A 19,366-nucleotide genomic window follows, 5' to 3' on the forward strand; every position below is an offset into this window, starting at 1 on the left:
TGCCGTCATTAACTTCACAGCCCACTAGCTGAAAGAAGGTGATGACTTCCCAGACAGACAGGAAAAGACAGGCAGAAATAGCAGCAGCAGGAGCAGACTCGGTGATGATGGGTGGAAACAGGTGACAGCCTGCACTCTCACTTCAGGACAGATATAGCACAACAGGGGATTTAAAAGGAAGTAGTTGTAAATTGGAAAGAGGGGACTATAGGAAGATTCACAGCGTATGGTCAGGTTTCTGCTTTTCTGGTTGTCTCTTGCTCTTGGTTTATTCCTACTTCTTCTCATCCCAGCCTGAATATTTTAAGTTTTCATTCGGAAACCTTACCTTTTTTTAGGGTTTGCCTTGAGAAATCCTTCAAGCAGCTCATGGAAGTGTCAAATGGCAAGAGCCTACTAAGAAACACAAGGGCCAGGTTTCCATGCCCCTTAACTGTCTAGGAAGGTGTTACACAGTTATCTGGCTCCCCAAGCCCCTCTTAAAAAGGTGTCATTGGCAGAGTCACAGGGGACTGAGATCATGGGGACAAAGCCAATAATGATTCATCATGACCTCCAAACAGCTAGCAGAGGCCCCCTGGCACACTAACTGCTCCTGAAATCTGTTCCATCCATGTGAAATCCCAAGGGACCAAAGGCATGTAGACACAGTGGTGATAACCCTCGCCTGTGTGATCTCACCTCCATTGGATGGGGGTTCCTGGGAGCTTAGCATGAGCATTCACACTAACTCTTTGTTACATTTAAATTCTCCACATGATCCTTTCAGCATAATACCTTTGTAAAGCTAGCAATAAGTGTAGGAAATACATATTGAACTTTTTTATGTATTTGACATAGAAGAGTTATCTTTTTTTGTCGTTAAAGCCCAGTTAGTTCCACTTGCTAAAGAAAGACTGCAACAGAAAATGAAAAGCAACAAAAATGCAAAATATTCTTTAAAAAAATAATTAAAATATACAAATAACTTATTAGAAGAGCTGTATTTTCACTGCATAATAACTTCTCTAAGTGAAGCATCAGTAATTTACTGCATATTTGAATCACCATGCTCTAAACATTCAAATGACAAAAGAGACAAAAGCTTTATAAAAATCTCAGAAGAGTAACAGAAAAGCTAGAAGAGACTTTTTAAACAAAGACTCTTATTTATCAAGAATTACAAGAAGCTTCTTGGAAACCTTACATTTTACCATAAAACAATAAAACAAGCATAAGAAAAATACAAATTCATAGATCCATTATCAGAGGAAAATACACAGGAATTTTTTCAGTGAGTTTCAGAACAGGAATGGGGATGAGAAGGGGAGGCAATAAAAAGCAGAATAGCTCCATGTGATCAATACTTTTGTTTCAGGTCTCATATGACTAAAAGCATGGTGCTTGCTTACCTTTCACAGCGTGGTCCCACATAGCCAGCTGGGCATTCATCACACATTAATCCACGATGTCGGTCAAAATGACATGTTGGGCTAAAGCTGTGTTGTTGATATTGAGAAAGAAGAGGGACAAGGAAGAAACATAAAGAAAACATGGTTAGCAGCATAGCTCTCTTCCCACTTCAGAGATTGTTAATTTGCAAAACAGTGCCCAGGAAAAGTGATTCTGGTCTAGGACATGGGGCTTAAGTTTGACTCCAGCAAATTGAATTTGGAATGACTCTGCTATTTCTGTGACACTGAATATAGAGCAGTGGATGGCAGCATCCCAACAGCCTGTTATTACAGGACTTGAGCCTGCCAGTGAGAGGTCTGGATACCATTAAAAAGGCAGGAATGTACAGCTGTTTGTTTGTGCCCCTGAGGGACTGGCAAAACAATCTGTGCCATAACTGGCCCCTATATAAATCTTTCGGACAACCGATTAAAAGCTCAGTTAACTTTGTGTATAGTCAGCTGTGAAAGGAACCCAATGAACAAGACAGGGGAGGGGCAAAATGGGAAATATCTGGTACAGCTTCCCAGGGAGCGTACTTGAGTTAATCGAGTGCCAATGACCTCAAGCAACAAGCCACACAGGCATGTTGAAGTTTAAGAATAACTTGCAGACTAGAAAGCTTTACCTCTTTGTTATGCTCTAATTATTTTTGGCTGGTTTGTTTTTTTGGGGTTTTTTTGTCTCTTTTTGTAAATAAGGATACTGTAGCCATTTGCAAGCTCCACATCTCAATGCCTGTGTTTAACTCTGAACTGTGTTCCTTCACTGTTAGCATTTTGCTTTCCATAATCTTTCTCCCTTAACACACTTTTCTGAAGAAACCTTCTGACACACTAAAAGATACTACACAGAAGAAGAGGTAATATTTTCTTCTGTAATTCTGTAATGATTATTAGAGACAGAGACATACAAGCATCTTTATAAAGCCTCATCTAAATAATGGTAATCAATTCTGATAGACTAGAGAAGTAGAAAAAGAAAAAAAATAAAAGAATGTGAGTAGGTGCATAGCAGGGTGACCATTCAAAGGGGAAAAAAAAGCACTTATGTGAAAAAAAGATGCTAAATTATCTTTCATACCCTAGGAAAATAGAATCTGAGAAGCAGTAGAATTGCTCCAATAAAGACAGCAGAAGGAAGGTATATTCAAGGCAGTGCATACTACAATAATAACGAATAAACATAATCTGACCTTGGATATATTAAAGCAGGGTATATCATGACAGTTTCCAGAAAGCAATAGGCCCAGGGAGGACAGAAAAGCTTAATTAGCATCATTTAATGTGATTAGCTTCTGGTGACTAGACCCCACTTCTCTGGAGTCATCCATCCTGTGATCTGTCCTCAGTTATTCTTTATTCTGTGTTATCCCACAAATATAAGAGATCAGTAAGAAAAATGCGGGATGGTCAGGTCCAATAAATATAGCAAGGTGCTAGGATTTTTCTCTTTTCTACAAGGTTTATATTTGTGTTATTTTGCAATGTCATTTACTTAATAATAGATTGACAAATGGATGAAGAGTCAGTTGAAGAAATGGTAATTGTGCATTGTGTTCTTTAATAGCAATGAAGGCACACATTATTATTTAATATAATCAGCAGCACCTGACTTCAAGTAAGTTCCTGCTTGTCAGTCCCAACGTCACTCTTTCTAAGAGCTCCTCGGGAAACTTTGTAGAGATGCTATCACAGCTCTTTACAGCACTGTAAAAAATTGACTGTACTAAAGTTCCACCAAGAGCTCAACTTAACTGCATACATTTTAAATATAATAATGATAATAATTGTAAGGATAATAACGATGATAATAATAAGAATAATATACTTATTATTGCTAAGCAATAATGATGAATAGCAGAATTTCCATGTTTTAAGGGTTATGCTCAGACCTTGCCTCCTTGATTCTTTCTGTGACTTATTAGTTGGACCACATTTTAACACTAAACATTAATATATTGAGAAATTCCCATCTGCGCGCTGTAAAGGAAATATATGATAGCAGGCTGAGAAAAGAAGCATTTATCTTCCTGATTACTGAGAATCTCATTACTCACTAATGCTAAACACTAAAGAACTGTGAGTACTGATTTGTCAAAACAAGGTTCAAAAAATTGTAGTCCTCCTCTTGATTTCTCATTGTTCTTTACAGTTTTCCCTTATGGTAACGACACTAATATGAGTCAGGACACAGGACAAGTATGAATACACAGTATGGGAATGCATGTGATAAGTCTGTGTTGGGAGGCAGGGCATCCTAAAAGCTTCCTAGTGTGTTATAGAAAACATCCCCTGACAATATGCTTGTGATTTTATCTAATTCTACAAGGAAAAATTAAAATTCTGAGATCAACCCAAATTCTTAGTTCATGTACTGTGAATTTACTCCCGACCTTCCCAGGACGAATGAGAGATGTTCTGTCTCCCATTTCCAGTGATAAAGCATTCCTGTCAAAGTCTTCTCTACCCATATTAAATTCCCATATTAAATTTATGTCTACATCAAGAGCAAAAATTATCCCAAACATCTGTATTTTTTAGAAATTATGGGGGGAAAAAATAATTTCCTTTGAAAATGCTTGAGGACTAAGAATGTTCAAACAGTTTCTTAGAGTGGTTTATTTACAAGAAGACATAGGATGAAGGAGTCGTGTTCATTGCAAAGACCATTTATAACATGGGTATTGATTTTATCTGCATCACATAAGCACATATATGAAGATATATGCAAAAAGAAGAAAATACAACCCAGGATGTAGAAAACAAGCTAAGACAACTTAATTTTTGTTTCCTGATTTGGCCAAGTGCTCTTTTCTGACATATGGCAAGCCATTTATGACTGTTGTGCTTCAGAAGGCACATGACTGGCTTCAGTGACTGCATATGGAAACTCCTGACATTAGGAAACAGGAAAGGGAATTAGCAGCAGCTAAATCCACTGAAGTCAACGACAGAACACAATCACCACATCATTTCTACATGCCACTTTATGTGGCATTGCAAAGAAAGAGTCGAGTGCTGTGACAACAGTGAAGGGAACCACTATAAACATCATAAATAAATGTGACACTGCTGTAAAATATAAAACTTATTTCTTAATAGAAATATATGTCACAGGCTCATTACATGGACAATATTCTCTATGCAGTGGGAACTTAGGTATTAAGCTTATAAACCTACAAATGTCCTGTCATATCATGTTAGGAATTAAATACTTCAGGAATTAAAATCTATACACAGCTATTTATAATAATTTGTACACACAATTAGTCACTTTTTCAGTTACTCAGAAAGAACATGACATATACTACATCTGCACAGTGACATGAACTTGGCAAAAGTTTATTTTTCACATGAATGTATCTGAACTATTTGCAAATATTATCCCTTACACAAAAAACTCATTGGCAACTAATATTTTAAAAGCCTTCAAGTAACACATTAAATCTTTAAAACCTCTTTTATCTTCATAAACAAATTTAATAATTGGTCTAGACTGTAACATCATGAGAGCTTGAACCTTATAGTGAGTTCTACAAAGCTAAACTTTGTAGACTTCAGGACCCACACAGTTTCACAGTTCAAAGAACATTTATATTGCATGTTTGTTCCATTCCTGTTATTTTTTTCAAAAAAACTAAACATTAAAAAGGGGACTGTTAACTTCAAAACAGGAAAGTAAAGCACCCAGAACTATGACAAGTACATAATGGAGGTCTCCAGGCACTTTGCCAGTCATAACCTAAATTCAATCTATTTGACTTGGTTTGTTGCATGTCTGTGCAAGACAGAAATGTGATAGTGTTTTTCCTTCTTTGTCAGCACAGTGTTCTCAAACAAGAGAAAGATAATTGATTACTGAGGCAAGGAAATATCAAGTAATGAGAATGTCAGCAGAACTATGCCTGAGCAGCAGATACAATAAACCTATATCTATCTGTCTGTCTATCTATCTATCTATCTATCTATCTATCTATCTATCTATCTATCTATCTATCTATCTATCTATATCTCTAATAAAACCAACTCAAGAGCTGTGTTAACAGGAAAGCAGGCTCCCATGCTACAATCTCCTGGAATTTCCACTCATAAGTGCTTAGACTATTTCTGCTCTGATCAGTGCAATTTTAATAGGATACAATTCCACACACAAAATTCAGAACAGTTTTATTCAGGTACATCATACAAAATGCTTTTGGTACTATTATTTTCCAGGTACTTTCTGTGACAAAACCAATGAAAAAATGTTCAAGCCACTTAGTCTATTAAGTTAAGCGATGGAGTAGCACAGACAAGCTTTTGTAATGAAGGAAACTTTGGTTCTTAGATCAGAATTTTGAATAACTTTTCACTTCTATTGTTATTTAATAAAACAAATGTACAAATGTACAATATTTTTTCTGAGATATGCTGACAAAATATTTTCACTTATAATATCTAGGGATTAATTCAAATTCCAAACGAATCAAATAATGTAGACTGGAAGAAAGGGAAAAGTAAAAGCAGAAAAAAACCCCACATGTCAAATCTCCAAATTCAGCTTTAAAACTAGAAACAACTACCCTTAAGGAGGACAGAAAAGCAAATGCTAGTAATTAATTTGAAAAGCAGTCATCCAAATTCTGTGTTGTTCTTTCTACCTTGTTCTCATCCAGTTTTTTCTTCATCTGCCTAGTTAAGCACTCTGTACAATCATAAAAATAAAAGTTTATATTGCAGAATATATTATTTTATTGAAAGGAAAAAGCATACATGTAAAAATATAAATTAAGAAATTATGCAATTTACTAAGGGAAAAAGTGCAATATGCAATAAATACGCAACTTACTTGTTAGAAGGTATATTTAGGGGGCAAGCACACAACTGACAGTCTTCAGCTGTCCCTTTAGTTGCATCACCATAGAAGCCAGGCAAGCATCTATTACAATATGCACCACCTGTGTTGTGTTTGCAGTTCTAAACAGAAGATGTAAAGTACAAATTGACAATTAGACAACTTGCATACGGAAAAAGGTCTGCAGCATTTATCCCTATTTTCTGCTGCTTGTTGAGAAACAGTTCTGCAGGTTAGCTGTCACAATCAGTGCTTTGTTATGTTCTTGTGGATAGCTTTTTTCCATGTAAAACAAAAAGAATATTTAACAGAAAACCTTTACATTTACACCACATTACAGCTGTATTATTGTTTTAGCTTGTTTAAAGGAAACCAAATTTCAAAGCAGCATAAGACAAGTTTAGTAATGCATTCTTGCAACAGGCCATATTTTGCGACAAACAGTTTTCAGATGCTGATTCAAAAAATGTAATGCAGACAATGTAATTTTTAAAAACTAATTATTACTTTTGACATATACTTTTGACATATTAGTTCATTTTACAAGGCATATGGCTATCAGTATTTGTAAACAGTAGCAAAGCCTGAATTACTTAATTCTTACTTCTTAGAATAGAATCCAGCCTCTATTTTGTGAGTAGAAGGAAGAACAAGTATACCATGTATAGGGTGCTATCCAACAGTTTGTGTTCATCTATGTGACTGCATAATAGGAGAGAAATTAGCTGAGCATATGAAACATGCAGTATAAAAATGGCAGTACTACATTTGCATTTTTGTATATAGCTGTTGGCTGATCTCAAATTAAAGAATCTTTCAGCAGTGTGGAAATTGGTCCTGTCAGAAAAAGCTTCTCATAATGTTTTGTAAGAACCAAGTTTTCAAGAGTAATCACCCTTTCTATTCTTCTTTCCTCTCACCATATAGAATCTAGAAATTCTATGTAATTTCACAGAATCCATAATAGATTCAGAAAATTACTTTTCTGGCTTTCTCTGTTTCCTTTCTTCGCCCCACACTACTAGCACACCACACTATTCCTTTCACTGCTATTTCCCACAAGATACTCAAGTGTAGCCCTTTCACAATACAGAAACAAAGAAAGCAGTAGGAATGGTTTTGGATGTTAAATGCCATATTGATGTGCTTGGTACGGACTGAAAAAAGGACTGAAAAAGCCGATGTCAACTTCAAAAGGCCAAAATGAAAGCCATGACAGAGATTTTTGTTAATGGGGTATGTTCTGCTGTGTTTCAGACTATGGGCCAGATCAAATCTAGAATGTTCCACCCAAGCTACGCCTTAAGAACTCTGGAGGTTTGTTTTTGTTTGTTTTTTGGTTTTCTTTTTAAGCACTTTCAAACCTAAGATTTAATTTAAAATAGTTTTTTAAGAACACTTTAAAATTGTTTTTTTATTTTAGTAAGTCACGCATATGGTACTGATTGCTATTTAACAGCCTTACTGTCTGGAAGACATAATTTATCCTCAATAAAGAAACAGACAGTATTCTAAGGAACACTGATTCCTTCTTCACAGCTTTCCAGGATTGCAATGATTTGTACAAAGCTTTTTTGCACTGTGCTCTGCACCTGGGCAGCTGAAAAAACACAATGCCCTTTTTAGTCATGAGTGCACTGGCATCAAAAGCTTTTGCCTCCAGAAATACTGTTGGTTGTTTTAAAGGGTGAATTCTTATTGCTAGTGCATACAATCAGCATATATTTGAAATGAAAACCTCAATCACAATACTATATTTTGACATAATTTGTAGATTGTGAGCTAATACCAAATTACTGAAACACTTAATCAATTAAAATTACAGCTTTAGAACAGCCAGATGGGTTAAAATCAACTTCCATAAGTTAACTAATCCATTTGTTTGGTATTTCAAGCATTGACATTCAAGAAGAATCTACCAGCCATACCAAAAAAGTAGCCAGGAACAATATGCTTTTAAAAGAAGATGTGACAAAGATAATTTAAGTGTTTCAAAAGAAAAATCCTCTGCAATTCAACTTTTTAAAGACATCATGTCAAATTATTTGTACTTTTTCTGAAAAATAATGGATTCTTCTTTTGTGATAAAAATATCCTCAGACATATCTTAACAGTTTTGAAGAATATGAACAGTTTATATGTCAAGGATGTTATTAACGTGAGAGAAGCTAATACTCTACATCTCTTGCTGAGTGGTATTTGCAGGTTCTGCTCTTTTAAAGTGAAACACCTGAAACCTTCCATTTTGTAGGAAAATATTTCTTGTTACAAAGACCTGACCACCTTCACTTTGACAAAGTACTTTCTGGCACGTTAACATCAGTCATTTCCATGTACTGTGTCTACTCCTACTCAATCCAGTCCTCTGTGTTTAATTCCTCACAATCACAGAATGATAGAATATCCACACCTGGTAGGATCATCAAGTCTAACTCCTGTCCCTGTGCAGGGCTCCCCAGGAGTCACACCATGTGCCTGAGAGTGTTGTCCAAACACCTCTTGAGCTCTGTCAAGGGTGCTGTGACCACTTCTCTGGGGAGCCTGTTCCAGTGCCCAATAAACCTCTGAGTGAAGAACCTTTTTCTAATACCCAACCTACACCTTTCCTGACACAACTCCAAGCCATTCATTTGAGTCCTGTCACTGGTCACCACAGAGAAGAGATCAGTGCCTGCCCCTCGTCTTCCTCTGAAGAGAAGTTGTACCTGGCATGAGGTTCTACCCCCAGTCTCCTCCAGGCTGAACAGATCAATTGATTTCAGCCACTCATCATATGGCTTCCCCTCAATGGCCTTCACCATCTTTGTAGTCCTCCTTTGGACACTCTCTAATAGCTTAATGTCCTTTTAATGTTGTGGCACTGCAAATGCCACACAATATTCAAGATGAAGCTGCCCCAGCTCAGAGCAGAGCAGGACAATCCCCTCCCTTGCCCAGCTGGCCATGCTGATGCCCCGCAGGACAGGGTTGGCCCTCCTGGCTGCCAGGGCACTGCTGGCTCATGTTCAATTTGTCATGGGCCAGGACCCCCAGGTCCCTTTCCACAGCACTGTTTTCCACCCTCTCAATCCCCAGTCTGTACATACATCCAGGGCTGTCCCATCTCTTGTGCAGAATCCAGCACTTTTCTTTGTCAAGCTTCATTTGGTTGGTGATTGCTCATCTCACCAATTTCTCTGGGTCTCTCTGCAGGTCCTCTCTGCCCTCGAGGGAGCCAATAGCTTCACCCAGTTCTGTAACACTGGCAAACTTACATAGTACTCTTTTGAGTGCTGCATCGAAGTTGCTATGAAGATGTTGAAGAACACAGGGCTGAGGATGGAGCCCTGTGGAACCCCACTAGTGACACGTTGCCAGGCTGATGTCACCCCATCCACTACAACCCTTTGTGCCTGATCCATGAGCCAGCTGCTCACCTATCTCATGACATGTTTATCAGCTGTGTGCTGGACATTTTGCCCAGAAGGATCCTGTGAGGCAGTATGAAAAGCTTTACTGAAATCCAGAAAGATTACATCAACTGGCTGCCCCTCATCACCTAGATGGGTCACCTTGTCATAAAAGAAAATTAAATTTGATAAGCTGGATTGTCCCCTCATGAAGCCATTCTGGCTGTGACCAATGACTGCACCATCCTTCAGGTGGTTTTCAATACCTCCCAGAAAAATCTTCTCCATAATTTTACCAAACACTGAAATGAGATTGAAAGGCCTACAGTTTCCATGCCATCCTTCTTGTCCTTTTTGAAAATTCAAATGTTAGCCAGCTTCCTCTCAACAAGGGCCTTTCCATATTTCCAAGGCTGTTCAAAAATCATTGAGAGAGGCCTCAGGATGACATCAGCCTGCTCTTGGAGTATTCCTGGATCCCATTAGGCCCCATAGACTTATATGTATCCAGTAGATGCCACACTAGTTCAGGTGCACTGAGAGTTTATCATGCTCACAGCCATGGTCTGAAGGCACTGGGACCCCTTTAGCCCATCATCAATGCTGGAGACAAACGCAGCGAAAGAATTAAATATCTCTGCCTTGCCTATATCCCTGTTTGTGAGGGGACCATCTTCCTCCTGTAGTGGGCCAATGTTATTTCTGCACTACCTTTTGCCATTAACTTTTAAAAAAAACTTATTATTGCCCTCCATATTTCCATCTAGCTTCAACTCCAGCTGAGCTTTGACCACACCACTTTTCCCCCTACAGTGGCAAGCAACATTTCTGTACTCCTCCCACATCACCTGACTTTGTTTTCACTGCATGCACCTTCCTTTTTTGCTTTATCTCCAAAAGAAGATCCCTGCTCAGCCAAGCTGGCCTTCTGCCTGTTTGACTTCTGACATTTTGGAATTGCCTGCTCCTGTGCCCTTAGCAGGCAGTGCCTAAAAAGTGACTAGTACTGATGGTCCCCAGCATGTTCAAAAGCAGTGAATCAATATTTAAATTTAAAAACCAACAAAAAAAAATATATTTAAAAAAACAAACAAAAAAAGAGAACCCCACATATATGGAACCAAAATCTGAGTGTACCATACTGTGCATGTTAGTTTATCTGAGAAATAATGATCTTGTGTATCCTACACTTTTCTCCATGAGCCATTTTGGACCTTACAGGACAAAGAACAAAGATTGTGTAGTATGTAGATGTGACCTGATCTGCCTGTTCTCTTCAGTGATGAATAAAACTTCTTGCTAATCTGTCACATTTACAGACCAGTACTTTAAGTACTGAAGTAGACAAGTCCTTCTAAAAATATCAACACTCATGAAAGATTTGTGCTTTCTTGATATCAATTGGCTGAATCTCAGTTTGAAACTTGCCAAATGTACAGCAATGGTTTTGAACATCATCTGGTTTGAGCAATGTCTAATTATACTGAGATTATTTCCTTAAAGCATGCTTAAGCCTCTGATGTCTTAATTTCACATTCATAGGAAAACTGTACTGGTTTTTTTCATGTCATGAGACTGAGTATAAAATAGATTGTGATCAACTTTTCTAACCTGCTCAGTACATTATATCTGCTTTCTTTTTACTCCCATGGAAATAGAGGTTGTTCCAACACATTGATCTAGTGGTTTGGTTACATCCATGCTTTTTTTTTCACAGACTTTGAGGCCAGGAACAATTTTATGTCCAAATACTTATGCTTTCAATTCCAAAATCAATTCAAGACAATGAATTCAGTTGTATCTCACACTATTTTGAATGTATTAATTTTTTGTACCTCTTTTAACTCTGAACATCTTTAAACTTCAGTTAAACAACCTCTGTATAATTAAAAGTGTGGGATTTATTTTTGTCCAAAAATTTATGTATGACTCAGACCTTGTTCCCTACAAACTTCCTTGCTGATGTCCTGGAGAGTGTTTTCCACCATTTCCTACTGAGCCAGCTCTCCTTTTTTGGAAGAAACCAAATGAACTTCTTTATGTCCAATATCAGGGAAACTTAAATTCACAGTGAAAACCACTCCTGCATATGCAGTTCATATGCATATGAACATGGAAAGAAACATTTAGAATAGAATGCTAGTGATGAAAATAAAACCTTACACAGGGATTATGACAGAGTCCAAGATAGCACATTTGGCATGTTGCTGCCCTTCCTCAGGATACCTGTTACAGAGACAACCAGGGAAGCTGTTAAAAACAGCTAAAGAAAGTAAGCCTGGGTGCCTATTTTAGTATATTTCCGAGCTGTCTAGACCAGACAAAGGCATTTTGCCTTTGGAAGCATGAATAAGCTCTTCTAGCATTTTCAAACTACCGTAATGTCAAGATGACACAGACAATTCCCATTCCTGGGTAACAGTATGTCCTGGGGTGACTGACACAGTACAAATGTAATCAGGATGTTGCAGAGGCTTTGCATATCTTCACTTGAGCAAGAGCTTGTACTGCATTTAGCTAGGATGTATCATTTTGTTTTGGCATATATGAAGATGGGTAAAGACATTTTGTCACTCTGGTGATGAACACTGTCTAAAGCACATGTCCACCAGCACTGACACCGGCCTCATCCTACATGGTATATGCTGTTTATACACAGGGGAATACAATTTGAAAAGGATGACACTGGGGACTGCCCATTCAGGGCAATTTGAGCGTAACTTTGGGGAGAAAGATCCACTTCCTCTGGGCTTACTAACAGGAACATAGTATCCTTCAATGAATGAAACACCTTGAAATGTGCTTGCTTTTCACAAGGTTTAGGTTTATCCAACCTCCTAAAGCTACTGTAAATGTGTGTGTGTAATAGCACAAAAGAATATTTCCGAATGTTCCAAACTTCCCTGTGTACCAAAGCACTTATGTATATCACAATGGTAACGAGAACAAGGCATCGTACAGCTCTCTATGGCTGCTGTGGGGATCAAAGGGCTTTGCAGGTTACTGGAAGATATAAGTTAAAATGAGCTTTTTATACAGGTCTGTGTCGAAGCTGATGATTTGAGCTTTTATCATGAGTCAAAAACACAGTTCAGCTTCTTTTCAACTACATTTCAAAGCTAAGGAAGAGCAAAAAGAAGTATCATATCAGTAAATTAGGTGCCTAAATTGTCTGTTGTATTACTGAACAAACACCATGAATAATAATAAGGAGGCCGAAAGGCTGTGTAAACCTCAATAGAGAGAATGCCTTTGATGTGAAACATTTCTCTTTTTCAGCATTCAGACTTCTCTCTCTTTCACTTCAAAAGGCTTATGATCCAAATTGAACAGCAGCATTTAATAGCCTGCATGGATACTAACCGATCTGACTTACAGCGCTTTCAAAGTTGTAAGAAAATCCAGAACTGATTTTAAGCTCCCTGTGCGCCTCTTCTCTATAGCCTGATCTAGTATAAGCTACAGAACACATAAAATACAGAGTGCTTGATAATGTGAATAGATGAAAGTGCGTCTTCAGCTGGTTATTTTCCACTTCCTTGTCAGTGCTCTGTTATCTTACACCAGCACCCTTGAAACATCAGAAGGGGGAGCTCCACGGCCTGAGTCAACAGTTCACATCAGCCAAAAACCACAAAAAGCAATATGCAGCCTACGTGGCCTTCTCTTTTATCCAGGCTGGTGATACAGACAAAAATAAAGAGGGAAGCTGTGCAGGGACTAAAACTTGAAGACACAGAAGCCAACAACCTCAGAAGTTACATCTGGTTATATACCCCTAAGAAAAATAGCCAACAGTTATGGCATATCTTAAACAAGATCCTTCCTTCCTTTTTTCTCCTGTTAATTGATTTTGTCCCACATGGGTATTATAAATATTGTTGCTAGAGAATATGGTCATTAATGCAAAAAAAAAAAAATTGTCAGGAAACACAAATTCATATTACCCTAGTGATAAACATTTTCACTGAGTATTAAGCAAAAGATTCAAAACATGACTGTCACATCAAACATGTTTTTCATTCTAGGTTCTTCTTTGAGGCTTACAGTATAATTAAATTGAGAATAATTTTAAGCTTCTATTCATGAAAAAGCAATTTGAAAAATCCACTGATCCACACATTAAGGATATCTTGTTTTGCACTGCAATGCAATTAAACATCTTCTGTGAGCAAAACAGGAAGAACAGTAATAATTCTAAGTGCCAAATTATATTGGAAAAAGCCTGAATTTTCATTTTGGCATTTTCCCAGCAGGTTTTTCTTAAGGAAATAAAAGGGAACATTTAGAAACATGCACATTACAGAGTCTGCTTGAAATTCTGCAGGGAAATGAGAGTATATCCCACTAAACTGGCACTGGCTTAAATTGTGCTTCTGCAAGACTAATGAAATTAGACATGTTGTTTCAAGCTTCATGCCATGTCAGACAATATAAAACTAAAAATGCCCTTGAGTCAATCAGAAAAGTATATTCAGCATAATTCACCCATTCCAAAAGGCTACTGAACAGGCGGGAAACAGTGGTGTGCTGGTAGGCTTACTATGGATAATATCACCGATTTAATTGCTGAATTAGTATGTAACTACATAAAAATCTCCAAAGTCTACAAGAAAAAAAAGAATCTGATCTAGCTGATATCACATGCTTTATTATTTTTCTGAAGTACAATTCATTTAGTTTTCTTTCAAGGTTTACTATGAATTTAGAAGAAGGAAGACATTAACAATATCTTCTCATCAAACTCGAACAAAATTTACAAAGTTACCTGCTAAAACTATAAATTGAATATACTGCAGGAGACAAATGGGAGGGGAAGATAAATCTTGCACGAAAAAGTATTCATACATTTGCTGCCTTCTGCATGCCATACCTTAAAATTATTGTATTTTAAAACATAGACCCTATGTGATAAATAAAATCTTTTCCTCTCTTAACTGTTAAAGATACTGAATTTTGGTATGAGGGGATCCTTTACCTCAACATGAAGACCTCTTCTGTTACTCACTGGCTTTCTTCTTCTTGATTATCCCAGGTCTCAGAGGTCACTAATTCAATTGCACAGGTATACTGGATTGATGTTGGCCATGTCCATCGTTTCCTGTAAGGACACTTACCAGGCATGCTCCTGTGATGTCATCACACTCATCTGCATGACCAAAGCACGTACAGGGTGCACAGACTCCACCAAAGATTGTGCCATTCACACGCCGGTGTCGAGGCCAGCATGACTGCAAGAGAAGTTAGATAAAAACTTAAATTCTCGTTTGAACAGAGGAAGGAATGGGATTTTTAAAAATCCCATTTTTAAAGTTTTGTTGGGTTTGATGCTTGCACACACAACAAACATACTTGCCAAATTAATAAAAATACCAACATTTCCCTAGAAAATTCTTCTTTCTGGTGCTGTGGCTGTGCACTGACCTTAGCCTTAGCAGCAGGTGTGAGATTAGAGGAAGCGTTAACTTGATCATTCTTCTGAAATGGTAAAATAAAGCAGAGAAATGAAGAACTGAAATATGACAGCATGAAAGCAAGAGGTACAGACTGAAAAACAGCCAGAAGGTGAAATACTGAAGGAGAGAGAAGGAGGAAAAGAACACCCTCAAAACAACAAAAATGTTCTCTGAGAAGTTCAGGCACAAAGAGCAATTAAAATACCATTTAGTCTTGTTAGGACTCCAGCAGAAGGCTACACTGATATAAAGCACAGGCTGAAAACAAGGCTATCCTTTTATTTACAAACTGTGCTCCTTAAAGGGTAGTAATTTCCCTTTAAGAAACTGCTCTGATTTTTTAATTTTCTTTTTTAAATGTAAAATTCAAATCAATATTAAATGCATGGCTGGTAATTTTGTAGGTAAAGTGGCACCATACAACTGTGATTCATCAGCGAAAATTCAGCTACTCCATTTGCTCATAATAAGATGTCAAGCAGCAGTCTTCTTTACTATGTATCTCACAAATGGCTTTATAGTTTTTGCAAACTATCCTTCTACAGTAAGACTGCTCATGAGATACAATAATTTTGCATAAGATAAAATAGCTCATGACAGATTTATAACCTTCAAAACCATCTGGATAATACAAAGAGAAAGTTTTGCACTGACAGAATACTAAAAGTATCATTTAATAAAGAAAATACTTTCCCCTTCACATACACTCTCCAAAAAGGTAACAAACAGACTTTCCTTTATAAAAATAAAGGCGTCCCTTTTTGTCTTGCACTTGGAAAATTTAAGTAATCTAAAGATTAATTGAAATTATTGTTTAAAAAAAACATTCCTATCCTAATATCCTGAGATATTATCCTTATTTTTCCTTCTTTACATTCTTGGTTACACATTCCTAAGAAAACCCTGTAATACAAAAAAAAAAAACAAAAACTAGAGTTATAAAATCCAAAACCTAAAAAGAGGTTAAAAGAAATTGCTGTATTTTTCTTTCTGTGGCATGAGATGCAAGTGTTTTCTGCATAAATCTAAAAAATCTTTTCCCACTTTTGGTGACTGAAAATAATCTCTTGTGCACAGATGCACATGATATTGCTCAAGACAAGACTCCAAAAGTCACTAATTTTAAGAGCTTAGACATAAAATATCAATAACAGGGCTCAGAACTAAAATATTACAGATTGAGATCTCAAGAAAAGAAATTATGTAACATTCAACAGTCAGCAAATTTCTTGATCATCATAGTGATGCAAGTGAAACAACTTCTGGAGCAGAAATAAAAGAGAACAGAGAATGGGAACAAATCTGAGGGAGAAGAGCAATTAGATGTGAAGATTTTGAGGCAAAGGCAAGAAAATTCATGGGTGGAGCAAAGTAACTATCTCAAAGGGGTCCAATTGGTATCAGAATTTAAAATTTTATCTGCTTTACCTGTGCTTATGGAATTCTGTGTTCCTACACATACAAAAATGTACAGAATTTTATTTGGCCAGAGACTAGTAAAAAATAAATTTCAAATTTATATGATGGAAAACCTTAGAAGAGACATCATAATTTAAATGGGATTGGTTGTCTTTGGAAGACAGATCACATCAAAACTTTCATTGCATGAAAATGAGAAAATAATAGTTACTTTTAGTGTGGCATATATGGCATAGCAGCATCTATGCCAGGCACCACATCATCATTATGCAGTAGACAAACACATACATTAAATTAAATAATGAAGAGAAGTGAAAAACTGTACAAAAATCAATAAAAATGGCACTCTGATTGGTTGAAACTGGCAGAAGTAAAACATTGAACAAGGCTGAAAGTATTCAGAAGAAGAAACAAAATTGGTGTCTTGGGGAAAAAAATGAAAGACGTTTTCAATTTCTCTTTCCATACTTTCTTAAATACTGTCTATCTGTAAATCTTAAACATGACCTTTTTTTTTTTTTTCTATACTCGATAGCATGCATAAAAACTTTAAATTTGCAGCTCTATATATATGTGCTTTCTCTTGTGGAGTATGAATCAAATCACTTACAGAGAATGTATCAAATTTCAGGGACTGTTTATGACTGAAAAAAAGGTTTAGCACTGAAGGACACAATGTTGGACAGACAATTTCAGCAACACCAAGACAGGAATTCTACCCAAGCCCTTCAGCTTCTACAACAGAAGTAAATACTGAAATATCTGAAATCAGGGCTTTTCCAATTACTCTCTTGGATATCACACTTAAATCTGCACTGGGAGAATAAATGGACAAGTTTTAAAAAGTGTGAAACACAGTGATACTGCATCTAGCATTTTTCTTAAAATAATTTAACAGAGAGATAATGGCCAGGCTTTAAAATTATTTCTCAGCCAAGGCAAAAACTATTCTCCTCTAGTTATTTTTCCATCTGTACCATTTTGGAAGTGATAGGAATATCCATTAATTCCTTCAGGCCTTCTTTCTGCAGTAGTTCATCTAGCCCCAGCAACAGCCAACCACACTTGGCATGAGACTAGACTCTATACCCTAAATATCACATATATGCATGAAAATTTTTAAAGAAAAAGAGAGTTGACAAGCAAATGCCTAGAGTGCCTGTGTAAATGGCATATTGTTTGTAGTTTTGTGAAGCAGAGCATCTTGGTGTTTGAAACTATTTCCTTAAAGGCAAAGCTTTTGAAGAATGTTTCTTTGGCTTCTATTTACCCCAAGCGATGCCCACGTGAGGTAGTTAATCATACGTATACTTGTAAGAACACATTCTGTGTGAACAAATGAATTTGTTAGGGAAGTGGGTGTTTTTCTGAGCATGTGTCTACATTATTATGTGTTACAGAAGCAAAATAAAGTGACCAAATCCTCAGAAGAGCACATGCAATTCTCAACAACTCCAAGGCAAATGGCATAGCCCTGGGAAAACAAAAGAAGAAACTCAACCCCATTAACTCAAATAAATTGATTTGTCTTTGTTAACATGTCAGCTAACTGCCATTTTCTTTCTAATTGTGTTCATCCATTTGTATTATCAACTGGCTAAAGCGTACAAAGGTTATTTCCACTTCCTTTTTATGAACCAAAATGTCTTTTCGTAAGTTAGAAATCATCACAGAGGTGTAAAATTCTAGATTTTAATTATCAGATATAATGAACCATCACCTGGAAATAAAGGTAACTAGTCAAGCCATGGCAAACTTCTAACAAGAATGGACAAATCTTTTACTTTTTTCTACCAACACAGGTCCACTGTCTGCTTCCAACTATCACAGTTAGCAATGTTGAACTAGACTGCACCATGATACTCACCTCACAGGAGGTACCATCATAGCCTGGAGGACATTCACACAACTCCACTGCAGATGCTACCCTTTTCCCCCTTGAAGTGTGGTCAGCAGCTTCCATAATAACACTTCTTAGTCTGGACAGAAATTAAACAGGCAAAACAGCAAATTAGATGGATGTGTGCAGATGAATGTAACAAACACTTTATAGTGACATACAGCGGCTTGTTTCTGTTTTCCTGCTTAAAAATAAGAAGGCTTTCATATTAATCTATTTTTTGCTAAACTGTATGTCTGTAGGCTTGTTACTATTTTTGTTCATCATGTGAGGGAGACTATGGTCAGATACTCACTGATAAAAATAGATTAATAAAGTCTTACAGCAGTGTACCAGGAGATAGAAGGCTATTCCTGGCCTGCAAGCCACATGTGCCAACTTGCATTGCAGCTGCATATAGAGCAAATATGACACTAAGCAGGGTCTTCAAAATTTATGAACCGCTAGCCCAGCTTTCTAAAATAATACATTACTAAGTTTTGGATATAGGGTATTTTTACTCTGGAGATTTGACCTCTGGAAAAGATATAAGCCCTGTCCAGAAGGATTGAGGATCTAAGTGTTATGTATATGAGAGAAAAACATATGTACATGAAACAAAAAGGAAATCTTCTGCCATATAGCCTGGTTCCCCTAATGGCAGAGAAAAAAGTACTAAACAGCTGTTGTTTTGGTGAACACTGACCATAACTTTTATTTCAAAAGCATGGAAGCATGACGAGAGAAAACACAGAAGCCTTTTGATAGTCTTAGAGCTATTATCAGAAACAGATGTAATTTACCTCAAGAGTATCTTTTTTTGGAGAGAAACTGGGATTTGGGAGTCTAATTCTTATGAGAATTTGAAGGAACATTAACATATTACAGAGGCTAAATTACTTCTATTTTCACCCAGTAATCTTAACAGAGTGTTTGATAACTAGAGCTACTTG

The 19,366-nt window shown here is 36.9% G+C and overlaps 1 protein-coding gene across 5 annotated transcripts in view; it reads right to left on the reverse strand.

Annotated features, from left to right (window-relative positions):
* The window catches only part of LAMA2 (laminin subunit alpha 2), a 336,136-nt gene that overhangs the window by 130,452 nt on the left and 186,318 nt on the right, over nt 1-19,366 (reverse strand). For all 5 annotated transcript variants that reach the window (XM_088053203.1, XM_014263438.2, XM_088053202.1 and 2 more), the window contains exons 15-18: nt 18,402-18,513; nt 14,777-14,890; nt 6,265-6,392; nt 1,392-1,478 (exon numbers count right to left, since the gene is read on the reverse strand). In XM_088053203.1, coding sequence (XP_087909329.1) covers nt 1,392-1,478; nt 6,265-6,392; nt 14,777-14,890; nt 18,402-18,513 — 441 coding nt within the window. The remainder of the gene's footprint in view (nt 1-1,391; nt 1,479-6,264; nt 6,393-14,776; nt 14,891-18,401; nt 18,514-19,366) is intronic.

The sequence above is a fragment of the Pseudopodoces humilis genome, chromosome 3 (genome assembly GCF_049639895.1).
Source record: "Pseudopodoces humilis isolate 2021_Gansu_Grassland_sample_001 chromosome 3, ASM4963989v1, whole genome shotgun sequence".
NCBI lineage: Eukaryota > Metazoa > Chordata > Aves > Passeriformes > Paridae > Pseudopodoces > Pseudopodoces humilis.